Consider the following 19,248-nt stretch of genomic DNA (forward strand, 5'->3'; position numbering starts at 1 on the left):
TATCTTCAAGTTGAGCCACACCTAGAAGGTTCCTGTGAGTGTGTCGAGCTAGACCGTTCTCCTCACTCCCATCCTCATTTCTCCAAAGTCTTGCTTTCCATCTTAGTTGTCATTTTTCTGCTGCTATGTGCAGAGCTAGCCTACGTACCTATCACCTCTGTTGATCAGCTCCTGTGTCGTGTATGCTCGCAACACATCATTGTTGCTGTGTCCTGACACAAACGGAGTGCTTGGAATGTAATGAGCAAAGACACAATCACTGTTCCCCAGTGGACCTATGAACATCATGGCGGTAGGGGAAGCGTGAGATGCTCCTGACTCTTACGGAATAAACAGGATCTAACTCAGTTGCTTTACATTCTTATAGCTCGCCCTGGCTCTCTTCTACCCCACCCCAATCCCCCAAGAGCTTATTTGTTGAACAACTCTCTTATGTACCACTTTTACCATATGGTAAATTAGCATGTGCCTTTGAAAGTATACATACATTCAAGCTTGTAAAATCCCAGCTCATCAACACATCTGTGCACCCACAGTGTCTTTGAGGACCACAGTTTTACACGCTTTATTTTCACTATCTAGTCTTTGTAGTTCGCCACATTCTTTGACTTGACATTTTCAGTATTCTCACGATTCTTCTTGTATACTTTCCGCCTGAAAATTAAAACAAAAACAGGCTTGGTTCTTGGTTTGAAATTGCAGGGCGTGCATAGTCTATAAAACGCTGTCTTTCTTGTCAAAGTATAGCATGTATTTCTGTTTGTTCAAACCTTTGGAGTCCTTCAATTTTTGCTATCCTGTTGTTTATTCTTCGATATTTGATTTTGCTTAGCTTATGCTAACTGAGGCATTCTACACCAGGCCGTCTGCTATCTAGCTGTGATGGCTACTATTTTATACATTATTAATGAATCCTGTTATAGTTGAAAATAGTTTTGCAGTTAGTCGCTCAGGTTTTCCCACATATACTCTGATTCCGGCAGACTCAGATTGGCATTCATTGCACTCTGTACACCGTTACACCCGTCTTCATTAGTTGTTTTGCTCATTAGAGCAAATACCGCTAGGACGTTATTAAGTAACAGGAGGGACAGTGTCGTCTGGTCTGTACCCGACTTCAGTGTAAGTATTGCTCAAGGTTTTGTTCTTAAGCAAGCATGGTGAATTAGGTAAGAAAATATCTATTTATTTTCTCATGAAGAACTTTTAAAATCAAGATCAGGTTATTTTATTCTATAAGATGCTTTCCCCATTTTGTTCGTGTGTGTATATACATGTTCACACACATATGTGTATATATATGCATATATATGTATCTATATATATGCATGTGGAGGTCAGAGGTTAATGGTGGGGGTCTTCCTCACACTCTCCATATATTTTTGAGCAAAGTCTCTACTGAACCTGAAGCTTACTGATTCTTCTAGGCTAGCTGGGCAGAGAGCTCCAGGGATCCAGTTTTTCTCTGTCTATCCTGGGCAAGAATAATAGGTGTGCACTGCCACCCTTGGCTTTTTATGTGGGAGCTGATGATCCCACCCTTGTATAGCAAGCACTTATCAACTGAGCTGTCTTCCGACCCCTAATATGTTTTATATTTGTGCACATTTTCTCAAGAACATTTTAGTACAGTATTAATATCCACAATTCATAAATCAACAAATCTAAACACATTAGGGAATATTAGTGTTTTAAATTTAACATCTATAGATTTGGAATCTGGGGGGACCAGCAAGGTGACTTAGTCTATCAAAGCCCTTGCCATTCTGCCACCACTCCAAAGGCGGTGGGACCTGGGAGAAGGGAGCCAACACACGAGGCCTGTGCAACAGCCAGCTTAGCTCAGAGTTACAAAAGGTCATGTGAGTAAAGCTCTCATGCTTTCAAACTGTACAATCACAAGGATAGGTGCCATGTGCTACGTGGCAAAAAGCCATATTTTTCCATGGCATAGTTTAAACATTTAATTGAACAACAGCAGCAAGCAGTAAGGTGTAATCTGATATATACTCACTCCTATCTGTACCCTGGGGAGGGTAATGAAAACACATTCCAAGAGCAATTCCGTGTTTTTGAAGGAACTGAAGTCACAAGACTCTTGTCTTGTTCTCTTGGAGAGTTCCCACAAGCACTCACAAGTCTCCTTACATATCTCCATCCCTGGACTGTGTGCTGTCATGGTGGAAGCCCCAAGACTTAAGTTTGATCTCTGGAATCCATGTAAAAGTGGAAGGAGAGAACCAACTCCAAAAGGTGCCCTCTGACTCACACACACACACACACACACACACACACACACACACACACACATGCACACACACAATGGCATGCATACACCTGCACTTAAACATACTAATGATTAAAGTGCACATTAGAAATATTTGGGAACTGAGCATAGCAGCACACATCTGCAGAACCAGTACTCAGGGGACCTAGGCAAGAGAAGTGTGAGTTTAAGGCCAGCCTGGACTACAATGTGTGACCTTGTCTCAAAAAAAAAAAACATAACAAAACAAAAAACCAACCAAGCAAAAACAAAGAAGGTTTGGAGGATGTGGGTTTAGAGCATTTTAATAGAATTATTACAGAGCACCATATTAAAATGTCTTAATTATCACCTATAATTTAATCTTTCTTAAAACTCTCCAAGAGAACACGACAATGAAGAATATCTTTTTGGGATTTTTGACTGCTTCTGAATAATTTATGGATGTTGATTATTTTATTGATTGATAGGAAGGCTGTTGAGAATCACTGGAAAGGCTAACTTCTCATCTGAAAAAGTCTGATTTTTATGCCTAAGCTTTCTTCCTCTCTTTTGGAAAGTTCCTAGGAAGCAGCTAGAACTGAGTGTCCCAGAACTCATTACCCTTGCTACTTAGGCACCAGACTGTGGTGTTGTTAAGGGTGTAGGGTTGGGCAGCCTAGCCTGGGTCCAGCCTTCCTAAGTCATGTCTAGCACAAGTAGTGTGCTGGCTGAAGTGAGCTCTTTTTGGCAGTGACAGGGTAGGAACTGATGCATCTCCGGGCAGATCAGGCAAAGGGTGGAAGGCATCCAGACCTCATAAAGATCCCCTGCCTAGCGTCAGCACAATGGTGACTTCTTGTCAGTACCCCTGCCGGAGCATCCCCAAGGACATTCTAAAGAGTGAAGAAAAGCCAGTATCCTTCACCATCATTAAAAGGAGAAAAAAGAGAGCTGGAGGCATAAACATCTCAACTCAAAATTCCTTTTATCTGTGTTTCTATAAATCTTTACTGAACCAAGACATGTGTTCTTTTAAAGTTAATAGATGCAATGACAAACTCAAACAGTACTCTGACTGTTCCGTGGAGATAAGACACAGGTCAAGTGAGGTTTGTTTTACATCGGCAACAAGGGCAGGAGGTTGGGGGCGGAATCTCAGAATGTCCTAGGGATGAAATTTTGGGTTCCCATGAAATGACTTCTCGGAAGTATGGAACAAATTTCACCCAGACTGAATCTCTCAAAAGAAAAAAGAATAAGATCAGCTTTAAAAGCACTTTTTGATCTGTGCAAGAACACAGGATCAAGGAAAACCAAGATTTTTTTTTTTGCTTTTTTTTTTAATATCTAGGCAATGAATTCCTATGGATGAGATAGCAATTCAGCAAGACATGGAATTGAATAACAAAATAAGAATTCTGGAGAGTGTCGTGAGAGGTTACGGGACAAACTGGTGGATGGGATTGTATCAAGTAGGCTCCTATGCATTTGGCTGAGCAGCAGTGTTTGGTGTCCCAGGTTCCATTTCCTTGTTTGGTAATCTCAACCTAAGATGGGAGGGAAGGAAGAGTTGCTAAGTAACGTATTGTCAAGAGTGAACCGTCAGGAGAAACAGAAGAGTTTTCTAGTAACCGACAAGGATGCTCTGCAGCTCTCTTGGCTGGAGGATTCACCAGAGTTGGTGACACTGAATTAGCCAGCACAACTGAGTCAAGGAGGAAGGTACTTAGAGCACAGGGAAGGCGTTCAACCTCAGCAACCAGGACCGTGTGCAGGAAAGGACGCGGAGGCACAGGCACAACCACCACAGTGTGTAAAACCGAAGACTGCGGTAGACGGCACCAAGAGGCGGTGAGCGTGTGGAGCGACCAGAGCACACACCTTCCTGACTAGAGTGCGAGACGGCACAAGGATTTGGAAAGTAGTTTGCTGGCTTTTAATGAAGTTATAAGGCATGCTCATTATGAGAAATACCAACACCACTTTTAGCTTTGCACTTTCTTCTGCTTACTCCCTCAGTAAAAACATGTCTATAACAACAACAACAACAACAACAACCAAAAACAAAAACAAAAACAAAACCAACAAGCAAACAAAACCCCAAATCTGCCAAAAGACCAGTGCACGAGAATTCAAGTCAGCTTTTCCTAACTCCAAACTACAAGTTACCCCACACAGGTGAAGCAAATTTGGTGTTTTCAATGCCTCCAAAATGGAATAAAAATCACACATCTCTCTTTCATATATAAATATCAAAACGTGCTCAGTAAAAAATTCCATTTTTCTGGAGTTCTAGAAAACAATGGATCTAGAGTGACAGAAGGCTGAGCAGTGGTTATGAGGGTCTGGGATGTGGGTGGGAGGGGGAGAGGGTAAAAGGAACTTTTGGGGGTGATGTATATATTTTACATCTTGATTGTGATGGGGATTTCATTGTAGGTATATTTGTTAGAATTCATCAAACAATACAATTAAATTATCAGTGTTTTTCTGTAAACAATCCATAACTCAATACATTTAATGTAAAAAATTTTGAATTTTGAGAAATTCTCACTTGAGAGAATTCCTTGAGGTACTGGCCTGCAGTGTGCAAATAGTCCCCAAAATTACTAGTAAAAATATTGAGCGAGACATAGGCAGAGCCATTGTGGTGCACAAGCCATTTTGTAGGATGATTCTTTTAGGAACTGACCCAACTCATCACCTCTACCTTGGACAAGACCTTGTGTGGTCCCCACATGCCTCATAGGCCCTGTGCATCCTGAAGAGGTTCTACTCTGAAAGGATGTGCAGTCTGGTAACCCGGAGGAAGCTCAGGGAATGGTGTGGAGTTACCGTATTCCATAACCCAGCAAGCTGTTCTTTGTAAAGAAATGGGGTGCAGTAACCCTTAGCTAAGTGGGTTTGGGAGAACCCAGACAAACCTCTCCCTTGTTCCTAAGTTTCTCTGGCCAATTCAGGGCATGCTTCAGTGGGGATCTGCAAATGTTAGAACATAATCTCAACCATTCTATGAAGTATAAAGTATAGTTCTGTAGCTGTGAAAATTTACATGTTTATGTGAAATAAAAAGGGACACAAAGTGAAGCTGAGAAACATTGTGACACACCATAACAATATACAATAATTGCTTAGCCATCTTTTCATGAGTGTCTTATAAGAGCCAGGGCCCCGGTAAAGTTTAAACCAAAAAGCAAGGCTTTATGGCATTATTCTTTGTGAATAAAGTGACTGTCTTTTGCTGTAGATTTTCGCTGTAGCTGATTCCCTTTCTGTTACATATTTGGAATTTAATTCAAACAGTGCAGAACTGTTTTCTATGCCTTTAGGCTATGTGTGAAAACAGTTTCCCACTGCCAGGTAAACACAGAGATCTACCTTTCTGTAATTATCTTTATCAGCACGCATTTGGTCAGTGTTTAGGGTCCAGGCAGGAACACTCCATTTAAGGAATTCACAGATACCCATGGACATAGAATTACTACTTGTCCAAGCTGCTGATTCATAGGTGTTTACCCCACTTAAAAGATTCTTAACTCCTTATGCTCACCTTCATCTCAGTTTACTGATGATTTTAATTTAGGTAATTTATGGCTTGTGTTTTACTCTCAAGGACAGCAGAAGAGATAATTAACTGCTACCAGAGAAAAAGTTTCTTCCTGCTGGGCCTAGAGACACACAATCACCCATCGACCGGAACAGCTGATAATGACTGATAATTTAGAACTGATAATTTAGAGGCCTGGCTCTCCCCCTTGTCTTTACTGCTTAGAGCTTTAAGTGTGTACTCCAGACCTGGAGGCCCATAGAAACTGCAGCATCTGGTGCTATTTGATCAAGAGCCATGGCTTCTCCCTGATTATTTATGTAGGTTGCTTAATTATTTGATTCTATGCATGTTGGGAGCAGAGAAAAGTGGCGTGCTGAAAATAAACATTTCAGCACTTTACTAACCATCAAAAAATGTAGCGTAGCATATTATCCTTCCCCTCTAGAATCTCCTGATGAGTTAATTTCTTTCTTAACTAACTTTCTCCATTAAGGAGTTCACCAGACATGCACTAGCTACTCCCAACTTTGAGCTGACAACTGTGGATTTGTGTGTGTGTGTGTGTGTGTGTGTGTGTGTGTGTGTGTGTGTATGTGTGTGAAAACTCTTATCTGATTTTAATGGGGAAAAAAGAATTCCAGCCCTGTAACCTGGAGGGATGGGGAACTGCTGATTTTAAGGGTATATATTACTGGGAATGTTTGTAAAAAGACAGGGAGAAGAATAAAGAAACATGGATAGATGGACCCTGTTGTGAGTAGATTTCTTAACCCCCAGACTTTAGCCTCCTTCGCTTATCATGTCTTTGACTATATCGAGGGAGGAATTTTTAAGAGCTGGACTCTTAGGGACCCTATTAAAACATCTCATGGAGAAACTGACACTATCAGGGACAAGTAAGTTGTTCTCTAAGAGGTAAATGTCTTCTGGGCCATTCTCATGACTTTTTCTCCTATGTCCACCAAGTTCTCTTTTCAAAGTTCCCCTTAAATTTCTGTTTCCTTTCTAGTGAACCAACTCCCCATTTCCTCCCACTCCTGTGGGAGACACTTATTATGTTCTTGGATAAGTTAACAACAATATAAATTTTGAGAATTTTGTCTATCATTTTTAGCTGCTTTAATTTCAAGAAAAGTAGAAACAAAGTAAAGGGAAACAGATTTAATAGCCAAGGATATTAATCCCAGGTGGCATGATATAGCTCTGATACGATTTATTTCAGTGCTGTCCAAATCAGTGCTAGAAATCAGGCCCCTGGATCTAGTTTTCTACTTGCATGAACTAGGTATGTTAATCTCCCCCCTTTTTTTGTTTAGCTTTTTAAGACAGGGTTTCTCTGTGTAGCTCTGGCTGTCCTGGAATTTGCTCTAAACCAGGCTAGCCTTGAACTCACAGAGATGTGCACACCTCTGCCTCCCAAGTGCTGGGATTAAAGGTGTGCACCACCACCACTTGCATGAACTAGGTATATGACATCATTAAATCTAAGTTTTGTTCCAGCCAGTCCCCCGCTCCCCAATAATTATTTTCTTAGCGCATCCCAGGGGCTAGCAGTTTCTCTATATTATCAGATGTGACAGGTTAAAAGCTTGTCTTGGCAACATCTCAGCTTTGCTGTCTCTTGCTTGGCCTCTGACTTTCTAGCTCTCTGTGTCCCTTTGATTGTTCCTCCCTCTATGCCCGTTCTCTGTCCCCTCTCCTGTCACACCACAGTGGAGGACAGCAGTGGCTCTCCACTTCCCTTCTGACACCTGGCTCTGTTTTATTTGGCTTTACTAATGTTAAATGAGCACATATTGACAGGAGCTATGAAGGCAAATGACACATGACCTTCATTTTCACCTTGCTGAAGTTGGTTGGCTTTGAAGAGGACATAGAAAAGTGTTCTGGCATTGTGGGGTGGGTGAGATCACAACTGATGACATGGGTCCTAAGGTTTTACAGAGGACCTTTCATCACTAGGTCAGGCTTTGATTTCTGTGGGCAATCTGAGAGGTGTGCACTTATTCCCATAGGGAATAAAACCAAGCAGTTAGGCAGGAGTACTAGAAAGCTTTTGAATAATGACCAGTCCAGTCTGTCTGGCATGCAGACAGTGTGTGCACAGTGAGGCGATTTTGGGGGTCTGTTGGAAGGACAGGTGGGGCAGAAGCATGGGGTACAGTTGGACTGGCCTTTAAGTAGTAGATAACATGGAAAAGGCCACAAGATATTGGTATTAGCCTGCCATTCTTTGTTTCACTGTCCTACCAAGGAGAGAGCTTCAAAAGAAGGCTTGGAGAGCCAAGGAAGATGGTATGTGCATAGGGTTTCCTACACATCCTACAGGATTTGATATTTAAGATGGTCAATGTGAAACTTCATCATCAGTGGTAACAAACTATTTCTGGAGGTTTGCATTGAGCTTCAGGTCCTGATTTGGACTTCTAAAGACAAAATCTTGCTTCCTTGCTGAGGGTTCACCATGACTCAGGCTTCAAGGATTTCCGGGACCCACCATCACTGCAGGAGACATGAAGGTTCTAGAAGTACAGAGGCCCTGTAGAGCTGGTCCCATTGTTGTGGCAGCCTAAGGTATTCAAGGGACTGGAGATCCCAGAGGGATCACTTTAGGAAGAAGGGACACTGAGAAGTTTGTTTGTCACTGCAAACTTGAAGTGGGCCTGAAAGGAGCCTTCCTACTTCATCTGCAACAAAATACAACTGCTACTCCATGATGCTAGGGGGAAGACCACTGACACTTTAATTTAGTGTCATATGACAACATGAACAAAGAGTATATGGCAAAAGTTGAAATATGATAAACTGTGTCATACAGTTACTAACAATAAAGAGCTATTTTTCTGGTTTTTTAATGATAGTTATTGGTTTTTTTTTTAGCTTTTGTTGGAATATCTTTTGCATTGTAAATACACGGTCACTTTCAAAGCTAATTTTGTATTTACATTTCTTGTATTTTTCTCCTAAAAATTATACAAATTGCATATGCCTCAGGTCCCCCCAAAATATGGATCAGTATTTGGATGGTCTTTTAATATTAGTTCAATAAATCTTTGATTAATTATAATGGAAAGGGATCCTGAGCTCCCGGAACTAAAGGAAACAAGGGGATTAAAATACATTTCAAACAAAGTAAGAAAACAATTAATGGCTTGGCTGTAAAATTGCTATCTTTATGACTGAGACCTTTAAAAAAATTATGGCAGGCAACACTGCAAGTCAGATGCATTCTGTAGCCAACAGGGCAGGGCCGTTCTCCCTGGCTGGATAGGACTGCCCCGTTAGGACTCTGCTATAGCCACAGTTATATGGCATTTGTAATTTATAATGCAGTAATTTCCAGCAGATTCTTTTCCTAGTATTAAATTAGACTTTCGAACTTTAAATTGGCTAAGATGAGCCAACATGAGAGGCTCAAGGAGGAGGGAAAGCAAGACTTAACTCCTCACAGGCAATTCATTTTATCGCCAATAGCAGGGACCCTGTTTAAAAACAAGAGTTATCTCAGCTCTAACTAAAGTCCAGCTTCAGAGGGGATTTAGTTGTTTTATTTTATGAAGTAGACACATCTGAAACAGTACAGAATCTTATCTATGCATCACTCCTGAGTTTGTTGTGGCTAGAAAGATATTGAGTAGGTGAGCGTTTATATGCAATGTGCATCTTCCCAAGGCTCCACCACGTGGCTCTCTACAAAGACACAGAATGGGCAGCAATGGTTTTAAGATACTGGACAGAAGAGAAGAGCAGAAGCAATTCCTGAGAGTTGGGCAACAAGTTGAACCCTGCAGTTGCCCCAGCTCGCTACCTCGAGAGTTTTCAGGTCACGGATGGGAGCCTAATTCTGCTGACTTGACAAAGCAGTCGAGACCAAAGGCATTAAAAGATTTGGCGAAACTATTATCCAACTTGATGAGATGATTGATCTATAAAGACTGTATTTTCTGCCAGGCAGTGGTGGCACACGCCTCTAATCCCAGCACTCGGAAGGCGGAGGCAGGCGGACCTCTGTGAGTTCAAGGCCAGCTTGGTCTACGTGGTGAGTTCCAGGGCAGGCTACAAAGCCACAGAGAAACTGTGCCTCAAAAACCAAAACCAACCAACCAACCAACCAACCAACCAAACAAACAAACAAAGACTGTATTTTCTGCCAGCAATGGTGGTCTATTTATAGGCACAGTTACTCAGGAGGCTGAGGTAGAAGGATTACTTAACTAGAGTGTAAGACTAGTCTGGACAGTACAGAGATTTTCTCTCTCCAAAAATGAGTGCATATTCTTTTTAAGCATATACTGACCATTAACCAAAATAGAGACTATTTGTACCATAGAGTCTCAACACGTTAAAAATTTCAACACAGACAAAATAGATTGTTTTGATCACAATGGAGTTGAAACCAATAGCAGACAGACCTCTGCAAACTCCCAAAATAGATTTTTTTTATAAAAAGAACAGATTTCTAACTAACTTATGTGTCAAAGAAGAAATGCAAACGGAAATGAAAAGTTATCTTCCATTGAATAAAGGCGGAAATACAGTGTATGGAAACTTGTGTGATATAAGAGACACACGAAGAGGAAGTAAAGGCCCTAAAAGTCTATGTTATGATTATTCTAAGAAGAGCTTGAAAGGAGCCCCACATGGGTGGACAATGTTCTTCCCAGAGATGGGAGTCATTAAACAAGAATCTCAGTGCCAGGCACGGGACATCTCTTGCAGCAACTACTCAGGCCCCAGAGGATAGAAGTCATTGCCATTGATTGCCCCCCACAGCTCGATGAGAGCTTACTGCTGAAGCCCTGACACTTTCTGGTTGCAGAGCATAGAAATCAATCTTGAACTAACTGGGGAACCTTGCTCCCTGCTGGCTAGCTTTCACTCTGCTAGAAGGTGTCACTGCAGATTGAGTTCTGAAGAGTCTTATGTCAACATACATCATGGATCTCTTTATACATACATATGGATCTGTTGACTTCTTTAAGCATAGTTCATTTGAGATTCACCCACTTTGTAGTATGTAGTAGTTCACTCTTTTTCTACTTCTGAGTTATACTTTATCACTGGACTCAAACTACAGCGACAGGGAGCAGATTGGTGATTGTGTGTGGCTGCAGCAGGGAGCAGGGCCAGAAGCAGGGAGGAAGGACTACAAAGGACAGGGACAAGAGTTTGAGGTAATAGAAATGTTCTCGATTGTGCTTGAAATTTCCTCGGCATACACATATATTAAAATTTGTCAGATGATACATGTCAAATACATGCCAGTTAGTTTTAGGCCAGGAGGTTCTCAATATGGCCGTTAAAAAAAAAACTCATCCTTAGTCATTTGGCTGCAGGAATCTAAAGCCAAATCTATGCTGGAGAGACCCAAGATCACAGAACATCAAGATATTAACCTTCCTTGTTTCTAAAACCTCCTGTCTTTGTGGAGGAAACCAGCCTTGTTCATCACAATTAATAAGCTATCAAGTCTACAGCGACACAGACAAAATAGGGCATGCCATTCAATTAGGCTCCACTATCCTCTCCTCTTGTCTAGGGGAGGGGCTAAGGTAAGCATGTGAGAAAGATTTAACATATTAGAAGATTATATGATAGGTTGTCAGAAATCTATGATATAAACCTAGAAAACACTTGCTAATATAAATTTTTTTTTACACTTTCTCTGTACTTTACACCCCTACCTTGCCCTCCCTTCCCCTTTTAGTGTCTTCTTGTCTTCTTGCTACTTTCTGTCTTTTGCCCCCTCCACTTCTGCCCCTGACCCCATTCCCCCCATTTACCAACAAGAGTAAGCTGTGGCTTAGACCCTAGCATGGATCCTGGCACGTCCCCTGCTTCTAGTCTCTCTGTCTCTGCTTAGGGTATGGCAGTGTGTATCTTGTGTTCTGGTTTCCATGATGTAGACAGGGGTAAAAAATCCAATGCCATTTCTTCATAGGGTTGGTGTATGACAGTTATTCTCAACCTGTGGGTTGTGACCCCTTTGGGGATTTTCATCATATATTTCCATTACAATTCATAACAGGAGCGACATTACAGTTCTGAAATAGTAAGGAAATAATTTTATGGCTGGGGGTCACCACAGCATGAAGAACTGTATTAAAGAGTCCCAGGAACGGGAAGGCTGAGAACTACTGGGGTATAAAATGAGTTGATACAGGAAGAACTAGGGAGCTATGAGTCACCACGCAAGTTACTGTCCTCAGAACGCCCATTCTAGGCCAGACACACTGGACTCCAATCCTGACAAATAAACAGCCCTAGGCACAAGGCAGCTTTGAGAACACATGAAATGCCAAGATCTGGATCTCAGTCCCGGTTGGCCAGTAGGATTCTCTGGCCCCTGACTGTGTTCCTCTTACATCAGAGCATGAGCTATGTATTGTTAAAATGGGAAGTTTGGTGTTGAAGATGTATTTATGACCCCTTTCAGCTTTCAATGAGCTATGTATTGTTAAAATGGGAAGTTTGGTGTTGAAGATGTATTTATGACCCCTTTCAGCTTTAACTAGTGCATTTTCTAATTCAAAAGTATAAAACCATTACAAAATAAAAAGTTTAGCTAGAAGGTTTGGGCACAACTGAAGTGACTTCAGTTTTCCTACCACAGTGGAAGCCATCTGTCCCTCAGGAAGGACAGCTAACAGCATGGCTAAAGGGACACCAAAGCATTAAAACGTCAGCAGAATACTATGTTACTGCTTTAATGTTTTATGAGAAATTGTAACACAGTTTTGATTCGTATCTTTAGGAGGAATTCAAGGTTCTGGATTTGAATTCCCTCTTCCTAGCACTGGACGTGAAGTCTCCTGAGAGGTCAGTGCATTTTCACTTCGTCTTTAAGGGGGAAGGGTCCTGTTAGCCTGACCTCAGTGATGCACCACAAGCGGCTCCCCCTTCATGCATGCTGAATGTGTTCTGGCTTTTCCAAAGTCAGGCATTCTGAGTGGTGAGTGACGTAACCACAGAAAACTAGCATCCATACAGATGAACTTGTGTGAAATTCCCTGGAGGGGGACGGCATATTCTCTATGCAATGTGGTTGGTTGTGCAAGAAAAATAGCTTTTATGAGGCAAAGAAATTTAATGCAGACACTTGAGTTGGTCTCATGACATGGTCTTGCATCACATGGTTTGGTGAGGACAGCAGTCAGACATGAGTGTTCTGGAACAGGGATGTAAGTGTATGTTTGTGTGTGTGTGTGTGTGTATGTGTATGTGTGTGTATGTGTGTATATGTGCTGTATGCATGAGCATGATGAGGCAGGCAGCCTGGATTTAGTGCTAATATTTGGAGGTGTTGACTACGGTGTGTGTGTGTGTGGGGGGGTGTCTTCTACTATCACTCTGGGAGAAACTGCAACACGGATGGGAAATCATCACTGCTCTAAAGACTAAAGTAAGAATGCCACACTGTTGCTGGGGCAAGGACTTAGCGAATGGCCACACTAATTGCCTGCCCGGTGGCTATCAACCTGCCCACTGAAGACATATTGACCTCAGGGACCAAATAGAATTTTTGCTAAAATAAATGAACATTAGGTCTTATGACCAGAGTCTCAAGTCTCTCCTGTCTGCCAGGACACTGTTTCTCCTCCCCAGACCCTCCTTCTATTTACCAGGACACTGTTTCTATTTTTCATATTCCTTAGAGAAAAGTCTCCAACCGTTTTCTACTGGGAGGAGCTGCAGAGCTGCTTCCATGAAGCTTATGATATGACTAACACTAGGTCATTTGTTGCCAGCTGGAGCAGCCTGCCTCAGCTTGCAGATTATTATGAGTATTATTCATTATTTTTAGCTTTTTAGAGCCTGCCAGCCACTCTCAATAGCACTGTGGCCTTTGCAGAGTCCATGATGTGACCCACATGCTTTCTCCCCCATCCACAGTGGATCAGAGGGGAGGAAAGTGATTGACTTGGTTCCTCAACTGGCCACTATCTGAGAAGAAACAATTCCCTTTAATGAGCTGGCATCTCTAAGTGAGGGTGTGTGTGTGTGTGTGTGTGTGTGTGTGTGTGTGTGTGTGAGTGCATGCATGCATGTGTGTGTTGGGAAGAGCAAACAGAAAATTTCACTCTAATTTCTTGGAGGGTTAAAGGATACCAGAGGATCTCTACCAATCACTGACTAAGTTTCATTTTTCAAAATTGTATTAGTTTATTATTAAAAATTGAGAAATAAACAAATAAAATGCAGAGTCACAGATACAAAACTAGCATTAGTTTATTTTCTATTAATACTTTTCTGGCATATTTTCACACAGTTGACATCACATCTATATACTTATTTACAAGATATTCTATGCATTTCCCTATCACAAACACACACTCACACACACAAACACGCACACACACACATGAAACACTCTTGCTTTTACATCCATATTGGACTCATGATCTTCATATATCACGTCACGTCATATTACATCACATCATCATACCACACCACATCATATCATACATCACATCATATATCACATCATATCATATATCACATCATATCACATTATATTATATCTTATATTAGTGTATATATTTTTTTGAGACAGGGTCGGGTCTTGTTTTTTAACCAGGCCCCCTAGAACCCATGATCAAACACTTCCTTTTCCTGAGTCACGGGATTAATGAGTGTGCCACCATGCCTAGCATATAATTATTTTTAGTATCAAAATATTTCTACCTTAGTGAAAATATAGTATGATTAACTGTTCTCTTGTTATGTTGTTGGGAACACACATAAATCACCTTGCTTTCTCTTTAGGGTTATTTCTGTGAGGTGACATTGCAGGATTAAACAATATAGTTTTTAGTCCTTAGATATATTTTAATCCAAGGTTTGAAACAAAAATATCCCTCCCCCACTAATAGTATATAAACGCATTTCATCTTAAGGCAATACTGTTAATATTGACCATTTCCTGAAAAAAAGAAAAAAAAACTTCAAAGTTTGATAGTAAAACAGTATTTTATTGTAATTCTATTTACAATTCTCTGATTACTAGCTATACTTCTTTTGTTCTTCCTTTTCTACCAACTGTGCTCAGTGTTTACATTTTCATCCTTATGAGTGAAATTATTTTATTTTATAAAGTCTATTGAAACAATGATTATATTCACTGGGATGCAGTTTACTAGACTGTTAAGTATTTGTTACACAAATATTCTAAAGGCTATAGTTTATTGACATAAAAAATGAAGCATACATTTTTAGGGATCATTACATACTAACATTAAATACTGTTTCCAAACATCATGATTTGTTTTGTGGTACAGCTGCTGCAGAAGGCATGATTATATTTTCAAATCAAATGAGAACACATGATCTTTACATTAAGGGCAAAAGGATTATAAAAATACAGTTCTGATACTCTAGAAGACCGTATTGGGATTGCTGAAGAACAAATTCTTTTATTTACCTCTTCAAAGAACAGATTATTTTTTTCACCTCTTTATGTGAATTCTTGTCCTAGAAAGAAAACACAAATGTACAATGAAATGCCACACGCTTGTCTTGGTGCTCTAAGTACTTTGATACTGACTGTCTTTGATGTGTGTGCATTTCCTGACTGACTATTACAAATAGGCTGCAGATTTCTTCGGACTACGAGAAGGCAGCCGATGTAGGAAGGTGTTTCTCCGTGACATCTGGAGTGGGGTGTCGGAGGGAAAGTCTTCACGTAGGCTGACACACTGCTTTTCCCAGTGATAACATGGTGCCGACCCCATCTCTGGGCAGTGTGAAGTCATAGCCCTAACAGCAGGATTACCCCACAAGAGCCATATATCCATAGATTACATAGGTAAATATGCCACTTTATCATGTTTCATAAATGTTAGACAATGCATTATTGACTTTATCAAGTAGCTTATACTCTCCTATGGGTGATTAATGTCATCTGAAAATATTATAGCAATTTAAACTACAGCTTCTCCTTCAGATTAGTACGTCTGTCACTGTAAATCAAAGTGTTAGAATTTCTTTCCCCTCTGAGCCCCCTCAGTATGCTCCAGGGCACTGGACTTGAATGTTATCACTAGGCAAACAGTGGTGAGGCTATTGATGATGTCAGTATTTCATTCAGCAACCATTACATACTGCCCCAGACATACGAATTCATCTTATTTTCTGTTTGAAAGAATGTTTCTTAGGATCTGTGACTAGTCCCTTAAAGTGAAGAGATGCTCACATAAGTCATAGAAATGTTGTAGTTTTGGATTCTTGGACTGTAAAGTTGTTTATACGCATGTCTGAGTAGCAGCTCGATATTCTAAGCAGCAGGTTTAGAATATCCTGTTAGGAGGCAAAGATACACTCACGGAGAAGTGTAATTCAAAAAAGTTACAGGTGCCAGAAGGGAGATGAGGGACGCTATGACAGCCCACAGGCAGGGGAGGAAACTAACGGAGAAGCATCTGCACTGCAACTCGTGGCGCTGTGAGGAACCTAGTTAGCCAAATCGCTAACTGGGCCTATGTGAGACAGAAAAAACTTTCAGAGACAGGTGGTTATACATATAAATCATTTTATCCCATGCTCTCCACAGAAAGGAAACTGAATTCCTGATAGTAGCTACACAACTTAGAAAGAAAGTTTAATAACACAAACGAAGGCTAGACAGGAGAAGAGAGTTGGCCCTCAGTACCGCTGAGGTCCTCAGACCCACTCTCGCTGTCTGGACTCACCTCTTTGGTAACTATAGGCAGTAATAATGCTAAGTTACAGAACTTCCAAGCATCCTGAGATTCCTCGAGATCAACGTAACACTAGAAATGGAAAAGAATCCATATTAAAGGTAACCTACATTTTCTGTAAAGCACTCCAAGTGATCTTAAAGCAGGTCTCTTCCTTACCTTGGCCACAAACATGTAGTTGGACACAGAATAGCCAGGTTGCAACTCTTCAGCCTGAATTAAGAGAAAGCAGACGGGAGGATAACACGGCAACACTATAACAAGGACGCTGGTCATAACAAAAAGGGGCATATTTCCATAAATCAGACTCCAGGGGCCAAACTGTCACAAGAATCTTGGTTTTTTTTCCATGTTTGAATACTTTTATTGGTGAAAGTATCTTTGCATAAAAACAAAGCTTTCAAGAATAGCCATTAAAGTGGAGTGATGCTTCCTTTACGCTCATTGAGCTTCCCAGGGCAACAAGATGATTTCATACATAATCATTGCCTTTATTTTTATTGTGCTACCCTCTCTCCTCTTTTTCTTTGAGAACAAAGACATCTGGCAACACACTCTCCCTTATACATGCCACAGTCTGTTTAGGAAATGAGAGTAGAGCATGGCTGTTACCCCATGGCAAGCATTTTCTAATAGACTAAGGCTTGAAAACTTAGGAACACATGTCACATGACTTCAATAACATGTGACCATCTATCACATGCAGCGCTCTGAAAGGAAACAGGATCGTTGAAACAGCTAGTCCTACTAGTAAACAGAGTCGGTACTTTCAATGGGCCCAACTCTATTCTTCCACCCACAGTTCCTAATCTCTGGGACCTAAGAATTCCTTTAGAGATGGGCTTCTAGAGAACTCTTCTAAGGACCCAAGATGGTCTTTGCCGGGGAGCCAAAATTTGCCAAGGTGGAGAGGCATGCCAGCCCCCAACCTGACACCAGCCCCTAGCCTGGAGGGACACAGAACTTAAGGGAAGAGACATACCTAAAGAACTTCAGGGTTCTTACTGCTTCCAGAGTAAGGCAGAGACCAGATGAATAGGAAGCTAATTTAATGGGTGAATACAGCACATGCTTAGATGTGTACAATACTATATTTACTTGTTCAAAGTTGAATCAACAAAGCAATTATGCACTTTAAAGTAGGGGAAAAAAACAACTGATTTGATCTGATGCCTGAAGAACCTCCGCCAGAAGGGTCTGCAACTTAGAAGTGGTTGGTAAGATAATTGCTCGCATCTCCTGGGAGGCTGTTTGCTCCACCGGAAACATTGTTTCCTGGAGGGAAAAAGGAGGCTTGCAAAACTCAGGAAGCTAAACTCAGCAGACACACGAAACTCAGGGACTTTGACCAGACTTGAGGAAACCCAGAGAGTTACAAGACTCACAAGGCCCCACTTCAAGGCAGGAAACAAGACTGCTCAGTGGAGCAGCCTGCAAGCTGGAGGGGAGCTCGGGAGGCGCTTCTCCAGGCTCCACCCACACTGGGATGTTCTTTTCAGTGCAGCTGCCTCTGGTCACCTGTGCCCCATAAGTAGCCCCATAAACTCTGACTCACCCAGCTATGCTTGGGCGGAATCAATTTGTTGTCACTGTCCTGTCTGGTCCCAGTGAACACTTGTTCGCATCTCCCCAGAAAAGTCACACAACAGAATCCTTTAATATTATACTGGTTCCGTGTGAAACTCATGAGGAATGCTGGGAGCAAGTCCAATAATTCGCTCTCAGATTTGGTAATAAGGGTTGCTCTACCTACAGGTTTATTTAGGCTACCAAATTCTTTTAAAAAGTAGTTTGTCAGCAGTGTATGGTGGCGCACGCCTTTAATCCCAGCAGAGGCAGGCGGATCTCTTGAATTTTAAGACAGCCTGATCTATGGACTGAGTTCCAGGACAGACAGGGTTACACAGAGAAACCCTGTCTCAAAAAAACCAACCAACGAACTAACCAACTAGCCAACAAACAAAACAAAACAAAATAAAAAGTCAGTGTGACGTTCCTAGGACCAAGAGCATAATTTCAGATCCCAAAAGTTTCTATTTGAAGCATGACTCAAATCTCGAGAGACTTAAAGTCAACACTGTCAAGGCTACAGTTCAACCTGGGGCTTCAATTAGAGCTCCGCACATGGCGAGAACTATTTCCTTGCCATGACACTGATGTGGATGAGGTGGCACGGCACTAAAAGAACAGACAAACACACCTTAAGGAAGTTATGCAAAGCCTCATGAACCGTTGAAGATGGTATTTCCCCAAACAGAGTAGCGGCCATTTTTTTCTCAATCCAGCTGAGTTTTGAGACCTACACATACAAAGGAACACCACGTTTAGGAAGCGAGTCACCTTTGAATGATCACCTCTCTCCAGTTACACGTGTATGCATATATGTATCTTTGTGCATATCCATAACACATGTTAATAAACACACTCATAACTCATACATCACAGGATGTGGTAGTGACAGGACCTGCCTCTGTTCTACTTCTGCCTACTTCATGCTATCAACTAGCCTCCTGTGTCACCCACTTTCTTAGAGATGGATATGAAATCACGATTCTCAGTCTAGGGAGTTTAGAGGGCTGAGAATCCTTCCTTACTACTCAGAGCCCTGAAAGCCTACTGGCAGATGCTCCAGTAGACGCCCTGGTACCCATGCACACACTCAGTGGGTTACAGACAAAGAGTAAATGAAGTTGGGAGGGAAGAGTGTTGGTGGGGGGGAAGGGAAGGTGGAGACAAAGGGACAGGGTGTGCAT

General features: G+C 41.5%; 1 protein-coding gene across 6 annotated transcripts in view; it reads right to left on the reverse strand.

The window, feature by feature from the left end:
• Positions 1-536: 536 nt before the first annotated feature.
• The window catches only part of Rmdn2 (regulator of microtubule dynamics 2), a 78,475-nt gene continuing 59,763 nt past the window's right edge, over positions 537-19,248 (reverse strand). For 3 of the 6 annotated variants that reach the window (XM_087907329.1, XM_087907330.1, XM_087907327.1), the window contains exons 8-12: positions 18,696-18,794; positions 16,655-16,708; positions 16,487-16,567; positions 15,220-15,269; positions 537-654 (exon numbers count right to left, since the gene is read on the reverse strand). In XM_087907329.1, the coding sequence (XP_087763455.1) occupies positions 579-654; positions 15,220-15,269; positions 16,487-16,567; positions 16,655-16,708; positions 18,696-18,794 (360 nt within the window). In that variant the 3' untranslated portion in view covers positions 537-578. Of the gene's footprint in view, positions 655-14,749; positions 15,270-16,486; positions 16,568-16,654; positions 16,709-18,695; positions 18,795-19,248 lie in introns of those variants that run through there. The other 3 variants (XM_087907332.1, XM_087907331.1, XM_087907328.1) reach the window with 1 other exon arrangement.

This window comes from Myodes glareolus, chromosome 6, assembly GCF_982192425.1.
Source record: "Myodes glareolus chromosome 6, mMyoGla1.1, whole genome shotgun sequence".
Taxonomy (NCBI): Eukaryota; Metazoa; Chordata; class Mammalia; order Rodentia; family Cricetidae; genus Myodes; species Myodes glareolus.